The sequence below is a fragment of the Panulirus ornatus genome, chromosome 20 (genome assembly GCF_036320965.1).
Source record: "Panulirus ornatus isolate Po-2019 chromosome 20, ASM3632096v1, whole genome shotgun sequence".
NCBI lineage: Eukaryota > Metazoa > Arthropoda > Malacostraca > Decapoda > Palinuridae > Panulirus > Panulirus ornatus.
Window position 1 is genome coordinate 41,090,005 of NC_092243.1, and position 17,064 is coordinate 41,107,068.

The 17,064-nt window shown below is 39.6% G+C and overlaps 1 protein-coding gene across 2 annotated transcripts in view; it reads left to right on the plus strand.

The window, feature by feature from the left end:
* The window catches only part of LOC139755960 (tyrosine-protein phosphatase 10D-like), a 657,464-nt gene that overhangs the window by 595,443 nt on the left and 44,957 nt on the right, over positions 1 to 17,064 (plus strand). For both annotated transcript variants that reach the window (XM_071674794.1, XM_071674795.1), the window contains exons 27-28: positions 369 to 517; positions 9,599 to 9,834. In XM_071674794.1, the coding sequence (XP_071530895.1) occupies positions 369 to 517; positions 9,599 to 9,834 (385 nt within the window). The remainder of the gene's footprint in view (positions 1 to 368; positions 518 to 9,598; positions 9,835 to 17,064) is intronic.

The following is a 17,064-nucleotide window of genomic DNA, read 5'->3' on the forward strand; positions in this document are numbered from 1 at the left end:
CTTACAAAAACCTATTCTATGGATCTGTTTGTTTTTTTTTGGTTCTAGAATATTTTTTGTTTTTCTTTGAATTATAATGCAATCTTCTAGGATTCTCATTTGCTCTCAATTCATCTCAGTTTTCTGGAAAATTTAACTTTTTCTTTTGCTCTTCCAGCCAACTCAATAAATTTGGAGCTTTGTTATTTAATTAGCCATTGAATTTTCACTGCATATGTTCTAGAAATACTGTATGCCCCATTATTAGTGGATTGTAATGATTGTCTTTAAGATTACATAATATGAAGCCTTATTTTAATTTACAAGAGTAGAGTTTTCATGCTTCATATTTGACTTAGAAATGTATTAATAGATCTTTCCTCTTACAGGGAGAGATTTGTCGCATTATACAGCATTTCCACTTCACAACTTGGCCAGACTTTGGTGTTCCTGATCCTCCGCAAACTCTTGTTAGATTTGTCCGATCATTCCGAGAACGAGTTGGGCCAGATCAAAAACCCATTGTTGTGCACTGCAGGTAAGGAGCTTTTTCTCAGAGCCTTTAGAACAAAGTAAAATGGAGTAAGTCTGCTTGAATTTGATATTTATGAGTTAAAAAAAAGTGGTAGGATATTTTGAAAAAGCCAATTCTCTCCCTCAGAAAAAGCATAAAGCCTTGAGTGTAAGCAATACACGTGCAATTGCTTCTCAGAATGTGAACCATGAAATCCCAGGAATCCTTTTATAGGGTTTCTGTTGCGCACAGGAAACCAGCCTTGGAGTGTGATGGTGTTATTTGTTTGTTTGTCTTGGCAGGATGCCTGCAGGGCAGCTCAGGAGTAGATGTTTGGTTTCATTGATGTGGAAGTTTCATCTTTGGCATTAGGGGTTATATCATATGGTGAATCATTCTTTGTATTTCTGAAGAGTTCAATGCTCTCCAGAGTGCAGGTGTGACTCATATTTGTTTGGGAAGTTCAGTTTCTCAGTAGTGAATGTCTGATGGGATAGAGTTGAAGATTAGGCTAGCTAGTGAACTTAAACTGCAGACTGCTAGTTTTTGGAATGTACCACATAGATCTCTATGACACTTAACTCTTGGCTGATATAAGATGCATAATACCATGATTCTTTTGAAAGTATGACAGATAACCCCGCTGGCTCTCTAGTTCTTGATTTGTAGAGAACATTAAGACACCTTGCTCCTGAGTTTGGTCATTGTAGCTTTGTAATTGCTGTCTTAAGACAAAGTGAATACAAACATGAAAAAGAATTTCTATAAGTATTAGAAATAAACCCAAAGAATTCTTTAAATATTTAAGATAGAAAAAGATGTAAAAGGCACCAAAGAACTAACGATATCCAAACATGGCAAGGTAACTGATGGCAGCAAGGAAATGACCATACTAAATGAATCACGTTTAACAAAGATTATGCAAACCTCAAAACTGCTAAAAAGATGTTTAGGGGTTTGATAATGAAAAATCAGAGGTAACAAATTAAGGGTTATGAAGTACTGTGACCAAATTTATTAGCCAATTGATCAGCATAACCTAGCCCAGATTTTGAAGGAGGTCATATGGCAGCTGATGTTTCCTTTGAATATTTGACAGATCACTGACACAGGGTAGTGCATGTAACAACTGGAAGTTTCTAAATATCACTCTTATTTAGAAGAAAGATGAGAAATGTGCCTTGAATTACCACTGAATTAACTTCATATCAGTTTTAGGTAAAATTACACAAAAAAGATATGTGAAAAAATCATAGCATATCTATGTAATCAAGTAGCATTGGTCAACCAGCTTAGCTTCTGCAATAAGAAAATATTGTCAAATCTGAAATATACTAAACAGTGCATATCAGTAATATAAAAATCAGACTTAATGATAAGTTTCATAGCTAGGAACGTAGACCACAAAATGCCAGATGTGATGCCATCTTTTTAATGCTCTAGTAAGACCACACCTTTAACATGAGTTTGTTTCTGGTCCCTGAACTGTGAAAAGATTGAGGAAAAATTGGGAAAAATACAATTATTGGGTGATAAAACGGCAAGCCTGCCACAGAAAGAGAGGCTAAGAAGATTAAATCTTTTTTTCCAAATGAGCATCCACTTTGCTGTACCTTAATACAAGTTTTCAAAAAGAATGAATTTGACATATTTAGTTTACAATGATCATCTTGAAATACAACAAAATGCAAGTTCTAGGACATGTGGAATGCAGTAAGATTTAGAGCTAAATGATGCGTTACAGATGCTCCCTGACTTACTACTTTCTGACTTTATGATTTTGCAATAGTGATACGCATTCATTAGAAACTGTCCTTTGAATATTGAATTTTGATCTCTTCCTGGGCTAGAGATATGTGGTACTATACTCTCTCATGATGCTGCACAGTGGCAGCAAGCCACAGCTTCCAGTCATCCAGGTGATCACGAGTGTAAACAACTGTTACCCTACAGTGTTCTGTGTTGCCAGAGTTTTTGGATTTTCTGTTTCATATTTTGCATTCCAGCATGTTTACAGATGTCCATCTGTGTTTCCTGCCTCTGTTGAGAAGAAAAGAAAGGCAATTACTGTTAAGATGAAAATAGAGATAATTGCCCTGCATGAAGTTATACCCAATGTACCTAGAAAGTTCACAGCAAAGAAACACTTTATTATAGAATAGCTTTGTGTTAGATGATATTTTCCAACTGTAGGCTAATGTGAGTGTTCTGAGGACAATTAAGGTAGGCTTGGCTAAGCTATGATGTTTGGTAGATTAGTTGTATTATATTAAATGTATTATATGTATTGCCAACAAGATGTTTTCAGCTTACAATGGGTTTATCAGTATGTTACCCCATCATAAGTCGAGTAGTATCTGTACTGATATGGGAAAAAGTTTATGATGCAAGTAGGTGCATTGAACATTGGAACAAGTATTTGTCAAACTTTGTCAAAGCAAAGACTTTAGATACCTTTGAAAACTGGTTAGACAAATTTTACATCTGTTCAGATACCTGCTAAATGAATACAGGGAAGAAAATATACATACATATTATTGTACATTTTCCCTGGGGATAGGGGAGAAAGAATACTTCCCACGTATTCCCTGCGTGTCGTAGAAGGCGACTAAAAGGGAAGGGAGCGGGGGGCTGGAAATCCTCCCCTCTCGTTTTTTTTTTTTTTTTTTTTTCTCCAAAAGAAGGAACAGAGAAGAGGTCCAGGTGAGGATATTCCCTCAAAGGCCCAGTCCTCTGTTCTTAACGCTACCTCGCTATCGCGGGAAATAGCGAATAGTATGAAAAAAAAAAAAAAAAATATTGTACATCTTTTTTCTTTTCTCAGAGCCTAAGAATATACCTGTACTTAATTACAGCAGAGTTTGTGATAGAATAGTAAATTTCATTTTAGGATTTTCCCTTTTATTTTCATTCCTAAATTTCATGTAGGCTTTCTTCACAAATGCTAGGTTTTTCTTCTATTCTTTTCTTGCTGGCTGTTGTTGCCGGATAGTGTGGAGGGAGTTATCTTATTTTTCTAAACTTACCTCATCCACTTAGATTAGAATATCGGTAGGTTGAATTGTAAGTTATAAACAGAAAACCTAGGCATGTGCCAATAGTCCTTCTGTTATGTCTGAGGGCATAGTTCATCATCCATATGACAGCAGTGACCATCACCATAAAAGATGTAATTCAGAAGGGTATGTGAATATTCTTGTGTGAAAATGAGCACCAGTTATTTGATATATACAAATTATAATTCAGAATTATTGTTTGATAAACTCTCACCCTGCTACTTTCTAAAGCAGTCTTCTCAGAACCTGTTTTTGGTCCATTGCTAGTCTCCTCCTATGATCCATAACCAAAAGTGCAACATTTTGAAATGAATAATTTAGAGTTTTTGATGTTTGTCAGGTCATTTTAGCATCAATGTGTGTTATCAGGGTGAAGATCTAAGTTTACAGGTGACTCATGTGTGAGACTGGAGTAAGCTTTATTTTCTTTATGGAGATTGATGGGTGATCATGAAAGTACTTAGACAGGAAGAGGTCAGTGATCTTGCATAAAAATGAGTGCCTAGCATGTTAAAGTGGGATTGTACTGGAAGGACCTTTGTTTTGTTATGTAGTTAATGAATATTCATGGTTGCTAGGCAGCCAATGTTTTTTCTAGATATTTTTTGAGTGGTTTTTAGTTTTGTCTTATCTGCTCTTGAAAGAGTGGATGACAAGACAGGTGAGACATGGTTTAGAAAGGAACATATGAATTGTCTGTGGGAGGCTGTGAAAGGGTATTTTTCCTCTTTGAAGTTGGTGCCAGTGATTGACTAGAGGCCATTTACTTAGTGATTTTCATATTCATGTTTGTGATTTGGGGGTGGAGGCTTTAAATATAGTGTGGCAAATGTGATACTTAGTATTGTTAGTGTTTTGTTTGTAGAAGTGTTTGACCATTTATTGTATGGTGATATAGGTTGGATTTGTATCTGTCTAGGGTTGAGACTGTGAGTGCTAGTGTTTGAATTGTTTGATAAGATACTGCATGTTTTATTGCTTTTGCAATGAGATGCTGTGATTTGATTTGTTGGTTTATCTGTGAAGCAGAGGGTTTCCACATCATTATTCAGGAAGGCAGAGGAAGGCTGCAGGGAGAGACTGAAGTGAGTTGGAGTAAGATCAGCATCCTGAATAATTCCACTGTAGGGCTTAATGTTTTTGGAAGTGGCCAATGTGTATGAGTGTGATTGGTGTTTTATTTGGTTAAAATGGTTGAATATTCAGGGTGTTGTGAGGATTCACACTGGGTTCTTACCTGCCAGGGATTAAAAGGATGAGACTGTAGGTATCTATAGAGATTCAGTCATTTTGTTTTGTGAATGCTGATCTTCCAGATTTGTAAGCAGCACCTCATGTTTGTTATTCATGAGCAGTGCTTGGATGCTTTGATGGAACTGTTGTCTGCACAGGAGAGGGTGCTTACGTAATGGTATGGTGAGAGTAAAGGGAGGGTGTGCCAGAAGAGATTACAGAGATAATACTAATACTGTGGTGGAGGAAAGTTATGGTTGGTTGAAACCAATCAAAATATGTTGTGTGCAGTTCTATGTAATGTGGTAATGGAGTAGCATCGTTGACTATGAATTATGCATGGTCCCACTTAGGTTTGGAATTCTGGGAAGGGCAGTTGTTTCTCATCCAACCCAGCTCTTCATCCCCGCTTTGGGGCTGGTAGATAAAATGGATATCTGGTTTAAGCTGGAATACACAAATATATTGCATATTTGATATGGCCATCATTAAGGCATTCAGTTTCCTGTTCTGTCTCAGCTACCATAAAAAAAATGAGTGTTAAAGGATAGATGTTATTGATAATTTTAAGAAGGGTAATGCAGGTAAGTGTGTGCAAGAAAGAATGGAACATTTGACTGAGATAGGATAATGGATGTGAGAATAATGCAGCGGTAAAAAGAACTTTGTAAAGGAAAGTTTTGGAATTTTGATAAAGGTTGAAAAATCTAGAATGATTTCTAAGCCCTCCTCCATGGTTCCATCCACTGCCAAATCAACTCCCAGGTATCTAAAACACTTCATTTCCTCCAGTTTTTGTCCATTCAAACTCACCTTCCAATTTACTTGTCCACAACCCTACTGAACCTAATAACCTTGCTCTTATTCACATTTACTCTCAGCTTTCTTCTTTCACACACTTTACCAAACTCAGTCACCAACTTCTGTAGTTTCTCACCCGAATCAGCCACCAGCACAGTATCATCAGCGAACAACAACTGACTCATTTCCCAAGCCCTCTCATCTACAACAGACTGCATACTTGCCCCTCTCTTCAAAACTCTTGCATTCACCTCCCTGACAACCCCATCCATAAACAAATTAAACAACCATGGAGATATCACGCATCCTTGCCACAAACTGACATTCACTGGGAACCAATCACTTTCCTCTCTTCCTACTCGTACACATGCCTTACATCCTCGATGAAAATTTTTCACTGCTTCTAGCAACTTACCTCCCACAGAGCATCTCTATCAACCCTATCATATGCCTTCTCCAGATCCATAGATGCTACTTACAAATCTATCTGCTTTTCTAAGTATTTCTCACATACATTCTTCAAAGCAAACACCTGACCCACACATCCTCTACCACTTCTGAAACCACCACACTGCTCTTCTCCAATCTGATGCTCTGTACATGCCTTCACCCTCTCAATCAATACCCTTCCATATAATTAACCAGAAATACTCAACAAACTTATACCTCTGTAATTTGAGCACTCACCTTTATCCCCTTTGCCTTTGTACAATGGCACTGTGTATGCATTACGCCAGCCCTCAGGCACTTCACCATGAACCATACATACACTGAACATCCTCACCAACCAATCAACATTACAGTCATCCCCTATTTTAATAAATTCCACAGCAATACCATCCAAACCCACTGCCTTGCCAGCTTTCATCTTCTGCAAAGCTTTCACTAACTCTTCTCTGTTTACCAAATCATTCTCCCAAACCCTCTTACTTACTTCACACACCACCTCGACCAAAATACCCTATATCTGCCGCTCTTTCATCAAACACATTCAACAAACCTTCAAAATACTCACTCCATCTCCCTCTCACTTCACCACTACTTGTTATTACCTCCCCATTTGCCCCCTTCACCGATGTTCCCATCTGTTCTCTTGTTTTATGGACTTTGTTTACCTCCTTCCAAAACATCTTTTTATTCTCCCTAAAATTTAGTGATACTCTCGCACCCCAACTCTCATTTGCCCTCTTTTTCACCTCTTGCACCTTTCTCTTGACCTCTTGACTCTTTCTTTTATACATTTCCCAGTCATTTGCACTATTTCCCTGCAGAAATTGTCCAATTGCCTCTCTCTTCTCTTTCACTGACAATCTTACTTCTTCATTCCACCAATCACTACCCTTTCTAATCTCACCTCCCATCTTTTTATTATTATTATTATTATTGTTATCATTATTATTATTATTATTATTATTATTATTATTATTATTATTATTATTATTTTTTTTTTTTTTTTTTTTATACTTTGTCGCTGTCTCCCGCGTTTGCGAGGTAGCGCAAGGAAACAGACGAAAGAAATGGCCCAACCCCCCCCATACACATGTATATACATACGTCCACACACGCAAATATACATACCTACACAGCTTTCCATGGTTTACCCCAGACGCTTCACATGCCTTGATTCAATCCACTGACAGCACGTCAACCCCAGTATACCACATCGCTCCAATTCACTCTATTCCTTGCCCTCCTTTCACCCTCCTGCATGTTCAGGCCCCGATCACACAAAATCTTTTTCACTCCATCTTTCCACCTCCAATTTGGTCTCCCTCTTCTCCTTGCTCCCTCCACCTCCGACACATATATCCTCTTGGTCAATCTTTCCTCACTCATCCTCTCCATGTGCCCAAACCACTTCAAAACACCCTCTTCTGCTCTCTTAACCACGCTCTTTTTATTTCCACACATCTCTCTTACCCTTACGTTACTCACTTGATCAAACCACCTCACACCACACATTGTCCTCAAACATCTCATTTCCAGCACATCCATCCTCCTGCACACAACTCTATCCATAGCCCACGCCTCGCAACCATACAACATTGTTGGAACCACTATTCCTTCAAACATACCCATTTTTGCTTTCCGAGATAATGTTCTCGACTTCCACACATTCTTCAAGGCCCCCAGAATTTTCGCCCCCTCCCCCACCCTATGATCCACTTCCGCTTCCATGGTTCCATCCGCTGCCAAATCCAGATATCTAAAACACTTTACTTCCTCCAGTTTTTCTCCATTCAAACTCACCTCCCAATTGACTTGACCCTCAACCCTATTGTACCTAATAACCTTGCTCTTATTCACATTTACTCTTAACTTTCTTCTTATTATTATTATTATTATTATTATTTCAAGTATCCAATAGTTATCTCCATCCCCATATATCCTTAACACATACTCCCTACGTTTCCTAAAACCCCTTTACCCCTCACTTATTCTGTATTCAGTTATTTCCATCTCTCTGTCAATGAAGACTCCTCAATGCACTTTTTGTGGTATACTTAAGAGATGTATTCCCTTATAATTGCTACATACATCCTTAGGACCTTTTTCATTGTAAAAAAGAACATTAATAGCTTTCACCCAGTCCTCTGGAATTACCTTGTTTCTGTGCTAAATTAGATATGAAATGCATCCATTCTCTCACACTTTTACCTCCATACTTCAACATTTGAGTCATAATCATATCCACTCCTGGTGTTTTTCTTACCTTCAGCCTCATTATCGTCCTTTTTACCTCCCTCCAGCTGTAGGCCCCTGTAAATGTATTCTTTTCCTTCCATCTTCTAAGGCCATTGATGTATCAGCTGTTGCCTCACCTTCTTCCGTATTCATCAATTCTTCAAAATCATCAAATACTCTATCCATCTTCATTTTACTTCCCCCATTTGATTTGGCAACTCCCTTTCTTTACTTCTTGTATAAACATTTCCACTCTTACATCCACCTCTTTTCTTTTACACCTCTTTCTAGTACAATTTCTGGTTTTCCCTGAACTTTTCACTCATGTCTCTTCCAAAATCTCCAACTCTGCTTTCCTCTATCTGCTTCTTAACATTACTCTTACGCATGTAAATTCTTCCTTCCTCCTTTGCTGAAATTTCACTGGTACATTCCTTTTGAGCACTCTACCATATGCCTTTTTGTTCTCTTGCACCACATATTTGATTTCATCCATCCAACATGCATTTCCGTTTTTATTCTTATATCTCATGACTTTGTATCCAACTACTAACTCTACAACCGTTAATTGTCTTTCTCTAAACATTTTCAGCACCTTATTCACATATGACTGCATCTCCACGTTTACTGCACTTCTATCTAAACTTTCAGTTACCTTTCTTTCATACTCCTTCTTGCATTTTATATGATTCATCTTGCAAACACTTTTACCTCTCCATTTTTCCTTGCACCATACCTTCATTTCTCCCAAAAAGAAACGGCAGAATGTTTTGTCTCCAAAGATTCCCCATTACCAACTGTCTCACCAATTTCATCACATCCCACCTTTGAATTCATATCACCCAGTACTACCTTTCACTCAAAACAATCGATACAGTCATTCAAATTTCTCCAAAAATGCCTCATTTCATCTTTACCTTGCACAGTCTTCATTTTCATAGGTGCATATACAAAAAACAATGGATACTTCACAATTTGTCTTTCCATTCACCCACACTATTCTTGATCCATTCCATCCATGCTCTGTGACACCCTCCCGTACACAATAGTGCATTATATTCTCATTTATTTATATATTTATCTATTATACTTTGTTGCTGTCTCCTGCGTTAGAGGTAGCGCAAGGAAACAGAGGAAAGAATGGCCCAACCCACCCACATACACTTGTATATACATACATGTCCACATACGCACATATACATACCTGTACCTTTCAACGTATACATATATATACATACACAAACATATATACACATGTACATAATTCATATTCTCATATTTTACTTTTATTGTATATGTCTTGCAATACTCAGAAACTTTTTTGTTTCAGTGCTGGTGTGGGTCGGTCTGGGACTTTCATTTCCTTGGACCGTATTTTATTCAGCATCCGTACCTGTGATTATGTAGATATATTTGGTATCGTATACGAAATGCGACGAGAACGAGTGTGGATGGTACAAACCGAACAACAGTATATTTGCATCCACCAGTGCCTTCTGGCTGTGTTAGAAGGAAGAGAAAATGAACACTCTGTAACAGAGATTCATGACAATCAAGGATTTGAAGGTAAGTGTTCATTTGTTTTGTTTCACTGTCACATATTTTTTGTTTTTGCAAGATTATGCACACTATTATATTCAGTAATTTTGAATGCTCTTTTTTCCAGGGTTAGATCATCCTGTGAACCTTGAGAGAATCTCAAAGATTCCTTTGGGCTAGAAACCTCTTAACCCCTAAACTGTTTGTTTCATTTATGTGACACTAGATTTTTTTATATTCATGGCTGCTTTTCATTGTCCCTCCAGGAGATGCTACCATTGGTTACAAATAAAGTGATTTGCACTCAGGTTAGATTTGTGGCAAAATGGCTCAGTTATCACAGGAAATTGGAGGGAAGAGTTGTGGCATAAAAACATAGAATTAAAGGAAATAATGAGAGAATTTGGCTCTGATGAGGAAAAAGAGGGCAAATGAGAGTTGGGGTGAGAGAGTATCATTAAATTTTATGGAGAATAAAAAGATATTTTGGAAGGAGGTAAATAAAGTGCGTAAGACAAGGGAACAAATGGGAACTTCAGTGAAAGGGGCTAGGAGGGAGGTGATAACAAATAGTGGTGATGTGAGAAAGAGATGGAGTGAGTATTTTGAAGGTTTGTTGAAACTGTTTGATGATAGAGTGGCAGATATAGAGTGTTTTGGTTGAGGTGGTGTGCAAAGTGAGAGGGTTAGGGAGAATGATTTGGTAAAATGATTTGTTGCTGTCTCCCACGTTAGTGAGGTAGCGCAAGGAAACAGATGAAAGAATGACCTAACCCACCCACAAACACATGTAAATACATACATGTCCACACACACATATATACATACCTATACATGTCAACGTATACATATATATATACACACACAGACATATACATATATACACATGTACATAATTCATACTATTAAAAAAGGGGGTGACGATATTGTTGACTGGTTAGCGAGGTTATTTAATGTATGTATGACTCATGGTGAGGTGCCTGAGAATTGGCGGAATGCTTGCATAGTGCCATTGTACAGAGGCAAAGGGGATAAAAGTGAGTGCTCAAATTACAGAGGTATAAGTTTGTTAAATATTCCTGGGAAATTATATGGGAGGGTATTGATTGAGAGGGTGAAGGCATGTACAGAGCATCAGATTGGGGAAGAGCAGTGTGGTTTCTGAAGTGGTAGAGAATGTGTGGATCAGGTGTTTGCTTTGAAGAATGAATGTGTATGTGTAAGAAGAGAGGAAAGTGTTTGGTTCTCAGTGAATGTTGGTTTGCGGCAGGGGTGTGTGATGTCTCCATGGTTGTTTAATTTGTTTATGGATGGAGCTGTTAGGGAGGTGAATGCAAAAGTTTTGGAAAGAGGGGCAAGTATGCAGTCTGTGTGGATGAGAGAGCTTGCGAAGTGAGTCAGTTGTTGTTCGCTGATGATACAGTGCTGGTTGCTGATTCGGGTGAGAAACTGAAGAAGCTGGTGACTGAGTTTGGTAAAGTGTGTGAAAGAAGAAAGCTGAGAGTAAATGTGAATAAGAGCAAGGTTATTAGGTACAGTAGGGTTGAGGGACAAGTCAATCGGGAGGTAAGTTTAAATGGAGAAAAACTGGAGGAAGTGAAGTGTTTTAGATATCTGGGAGTGGATTTGGCAGCAGATGCAACCATGGAAGTGGAAGTGAATCATAAGGTGGGGGAGGGTGCGAAAGTTCTGGGAGTGTTGAAGAATGTGTGGAAGTCGAGAACGTTATCTCAGAAAGCAAAAATGGGTATGTTTGAAGGAAAAGTGGTTCCAACAATGTTATATGGTTGCAAGGCGTAGGGTATAGATAGAGTTGTGCGGAGGAGGGTGGATGTGCTGGAAATGAGATGTTTAAGGACAATATGCGGTTTGAGGTAGTTTGATCGAGTAAGTAGTGAAAGGGTAAGAGAGATGTGTGGTAATAAAGAGTGTGGTTGAGAGAGCAGAAGAGGGTGTTTTGAAATGGTTTGGTCACATGGAGAGAATGAGTGAGGAAAGATTGAGAAAGAGGGTATATGTGTCAGAGGTGGAGGGAACGAGAAGTGGGAGATCAAATTGGAGGTGGAAAGATTGAGTGAAAAAGATTTTGAGTGATCGGGGCCTAAACATGGTGAAGGTTGAAAGACGTGCAAGGAATAGAGTGAATTGGAACGATGTTGTATACTGGGGTCGATGTGCTGTCAATGGATTGAACCAGGGCATGTGAAGCATCTGGGGTAAACTATAGAAAGTTCTGTGGGGCCTGGATGTGGAAAGGGAGCTGTGGTTTCCGTGCATTGTTTATGACAGCTAGAGACTGAGTGTGAACGAATGTGGCCTTTGTTGTCTTTTCCTAGCGCTACCTCACTCACATGCGGAGGGAGGGGGTTGTGGCAGGGTGGCAGTGGGAATGAATAAAGGCAGACTATGAATTATGTACATGTGTATGTATGTATATGTCTGTGTGTGTATATATATGTATAGGTTGAGATGTATAGGTATGTATATTTGCGTGTGTGGATGTGTATGTATATACATGTGTATGTGGGTGGGTTGGGCCATTCTTTCGTCTGTTTTCTTGTGCTACCTCGCTATCGTGGGAGACAGCAACAAAGTAAAATAAATAAAATGAATAAATACCACACACAAGGGTAGGTGTTCCTGGATTCCATCGGCATGAACTTACACAAAAAATGAAAAGTCACCTTAGGGCAGGCTGCACTGTTCTCAGATGATGAAGCAGAGTATTATCCCATCAAAGAGAATTTGCTTCAAAGGAGTCCATTGTATTCCTGCTATGGAGTTTAGTAAAGCCTTGGAGCTGCATATGTATGAAAAAGACAAGAATAAGAGTAAGGTTATTAGGTACAGTGGGGTTGAGGGACAAGTCAGTTGGAAGGTAAGTTTGAATGGAGAAAAACTGGAGGAAGTGAAGTGTTTTAGATATCTGGGAGTGGATTTGGCAGCGTATGGAACAATGGAAATGGAAGTGAATCATAGGATGGGGGAGGAGGCGAAAGTTCTGGGAGGGTTGAGAAATGTATGGAAGTCGAAAACGGTATCTTGGGAAGCAAAAATGGGTATGTTTAAAGGAATAGTGGCTCCTACAATGTTATATGGTTGCAAGGCATGGGCTATAGATAGAGTTGTGCAGAGGAGGGTGAATGTGCTGGAAATGAGATGTTTCAGGACAATATGTGGTGTGAGGTGGTTTGATCGAGTAAGAAATGAAAGGGTAAGAGATATGTGTGGTAATAAAAAGAGTGTGGTTGAGAGAGCAGAAGAGGGTGTTTTGAAATGGTTCGGTCACATGGAGAATGAGTGGGGAAAGATTGACAAAGAGGATATATGTGTCAGAGGTAGAGGGAACGAGGAGAAGTGGGAGACCAAATTTGAGGTGGAAAGATGGAGTGAAAAAGATTTTGAGTGATCGGGGCCTGAACATACAGGAGGATGAAAGGCGTGCAAGGAATAGAGTGAATTGGAATGATGTGGTATACCGGGATCCACGTACTATCAATAGATTGAAATAGGGCATGGAAAGTGTCTGGGGTATACCATAGAAAGTTTTGTGGGGTCTGGATATGGAAAGGGAGCTGTGGTTTTGGTGCATTACACATGACAGCTAGAGACTGAGTGTGAACGAATGTAGCCTTTGTTGTCTTTTCCTAGCGCTACCTCACACACATGCGGGGGAAAGGGTTTTCATTTCATGTATGGCGGGGTGGCAACGGGAATGAATAAGGGCAGACAGCATGAATTATGTACATGTGTATATATATATATATATATGTCTGTGTGTATATATATGTATACATTGAGATGTATAGGTATGTGTATGCGCATGTGTGGACCTGTATGTATATACATGTGTATGTGGCTGGGTTGGGCCATTCTTTCGTCTGTTTCCTTGAGTTACCTCACTAACGCGGGAGACAGCACCAAATCATTTTACCAAATCATTCTCCCTAACCCTCTCACTTTGCAACCACCTCGACCAAAACACCCTATATCTGCTACTCTGTCATCAAACACATTCAACAAACCTTTAAAATACTCACTTCATCTCCTTCTCACATCACCACTACTTGTTATCACCTCCCCACTAGCCCCCTTCACTGATGTTCCCATTTCTTCCCTTGTCTTATGCACTTTATTTACCTCCTGGCAAAACTACTTTTTATTTTCTCTAGAATTTGATGATACTCTTTCACCCCACCTCTCATTTGCCCTCTTTTTCGCTAACGTTGGAGACAGTGACAAAGTAAGATAAATAAACGTATGAATATATATATATATATATATATATATATATATATATATATATATATATATATATATATATATTTTTTTTTTTTTTTTTTTTTTTTTGTCGCTGTCTCCCGCGTTTGCGAGGTAGCGCAAGGAAACAGACAAAAGAAATGCCCCAACCCACCCCCATACACATGTATATACATACGTCCACACACGCAAATATACATACCTACACAGCTTTCCATGGTTTACCCCAGACGCTTCACATGCCCCGATTCAATCCACTGACAGCACGTCAACCCCAGTATACCACATCGCTCCAATTCACTCTATTCCTTGCCCTCCTTTCACCCTCCTGCATGTACAGGCCCCGATCACACAAAATCTTTTTCACTCCATCTTTCCACCTCCAATTTGGTCTTCCTCTTCTCCTCGTTCCCTCCACCTCCAACACATATATCCTCTTGGTCAATCTTTCCTCACTCATTCTCTCCATGTGCCCAAACCATTTCAAAACACCCTCTTCTGCTCTCTCAACCACGCTCTTTTTATTTCCACACATCTCTCTTACCCTTACGCTACTTACTCGATCAAACCACCTCACACCACACATTGTCCTCAAACATCTCATTTCCAGCACATCCATCCTCCTGCGCACAACTCTATCCATAGCCCACGCCTCGCAACCATACAACATTGTTGGAACCACTATTCCTTCAAACATACCCATTTTTGCTTTCCGAGATAACGTTCTCGACTTCCACACATTCTTCAAGGCTCCCAGAATTTTCGCCCCCTCCCCCACCCTATGATCCACTTCCGCTTCCATGGTTCCATCCGCTGCCAGATCCACTCCCAGATATCTAAAACACTTCACTTCCTCCAGTTTTTCTCCATTCAAACTCACCTCCCAATTGACTTGACCTTCAACCCGACTGTACCTAATAACCTTGCTCTTATTCACATTTACTCTTAACTTTCTTCTTTCACACACTTTACCAAACTCAGTCACCAGCTTCTGCAGTTTCTCACATGAATCAGCCACCCGCGCTGTATCATCAGCGAACAACAACTGACTCACTTCCCAAGCTCTCTCATCCCCAACAGACTTCATACTTGCCCCTCTTTCCAAAACTCTTGCATTCACCTCCCTAACAACCCCATCCATAAACAAATTAAACAACCATGGAGACATCACACACCCCTGCCGCAAACCTACATTCACTGAGAACCAATCACTTTCCTCTCTTCCTACGTGTACACATGCCTTACATCCTCGATAAAAACTTTTCACTGCTTCTAACAACTTGCCTCCCACACCATATATTCTTAATACCTTCCACAGAGCATCTCTATCAACTCTATCATATGCCTTCTCCAGATCCATAAATGCTACATACAAATCCATTTGCTTTTCTAAGTATTTCTCACATACATTCTTCAAAGCAAACACCTGATCCACACATCCTCTACCACTTCTGAAACCACACTGCTCTTCCCCAATCTGATGCTCTGTACATGCCTTCACCCTCTCAATCAATACCCTCCCATATAATTTACCAGGAATACTCAACAAACTTATACCTCTGTAATTTGAGCACTCACTCTTATCCCCTTTGCCTTTGTACAATGGCACTATGCACGCATTCCGCCAATCCTCAGGCACCTCACCGTGAGTCATACATACACCAACCAGTCAACAATACAGTCACCCCCTTTTTTAATAAATTCCACTGCAATACCATCCAAACCTGCTGCCTTGCCGGCTTTCATCTTCCACAAAGCTTTTACTATCTCTTCTCTGTTTACCAAATCATTTTCCCTAACCCTCTCACTTTGCACACCACCTCGACCAAAACACCCTATATCTGCCGCTCTATCATCAAACACATTCAACAAACCTTCAAAATACTCACTCCATCTCCTTCTCACATCACCACTACTTGTTATCACCTCCCCATTTGCGCCCTTCACTGAAGTTCCCATTTGCTCCCTTGTCTTACGCACTTTATTTACCTCCTTCCAGAACATCTTTTTATTCTCCCTAAAATTTAATGATACTCTCTCACCCCAACTCTCATTTGCCCTTTTTTTCACCTCTTGCACCTTTCTCTTGACCTCCTGTCTCTTTCTTTTATACGTCTCCCTCTCAACTGCATTTTTTCCCTGCAAAAATCGTCCAAATGCCTCTCTCTTCTCTTTCACTAATACTCTTACTTCTTCATCCCACCACTCACTACCCTTTCTAATCAACCCACCTCCCACTCTTCTCATGCCACAAGCATCTTTTGCACAATCCATCACTGATTCCCTAAATACATCCCATTCCTCCCCCACTCCCCTTACTTCCATTGTTCTCACCTTTTTCCATTCTGTACTCAGTCTCTCCTGGTACTTCCTCACACAAGTCTCCTTCCCAAGCTCACTTACTCTCACCACCCTCTTCACCCCAACATTCACTCTTCTTTTCTGAAAACCCATACAAATCTTCACCTTAGCCTCCACAAGATAATGATCAGACATCCCTCCAGTTGCACCTCTCAGCACATTAACATCCAAAAGTCTCTCTTTCACGCGCCTGTCAATTAACACGTAATCCAATAACGCTCTCTGGCCATCTCTCCTACTTACATAAGTATACTTATGTATATCTCGCTTTTTAAACCAGGTATTCCCAATCATCAGTCCTTTTTCAGCACATAAATCTACAAGCTCTTCACCATTTCCATTTACAACACTGAACACCCCATGTACACCAATTATTCCCTCAACTGCCACATTACTCACCTTTGCATTCAAATCACCCATCACTATAACCCGGTCTCGTGCATCAAAACCACTAACACACTCATTCAGCTGCTCCCAAAACACTTGCCTCTCATGATCTTTCTTCTCATGCCCAGGTGCATATGCACCAATAATCACCCATCTCTCTCCATCAACTTTCAGTTTTACCCATATTAATCGAGAATTTACTTTCTTACATTCTATCACGTACTCCCACAACTCCTGTTTCAGGAGTAC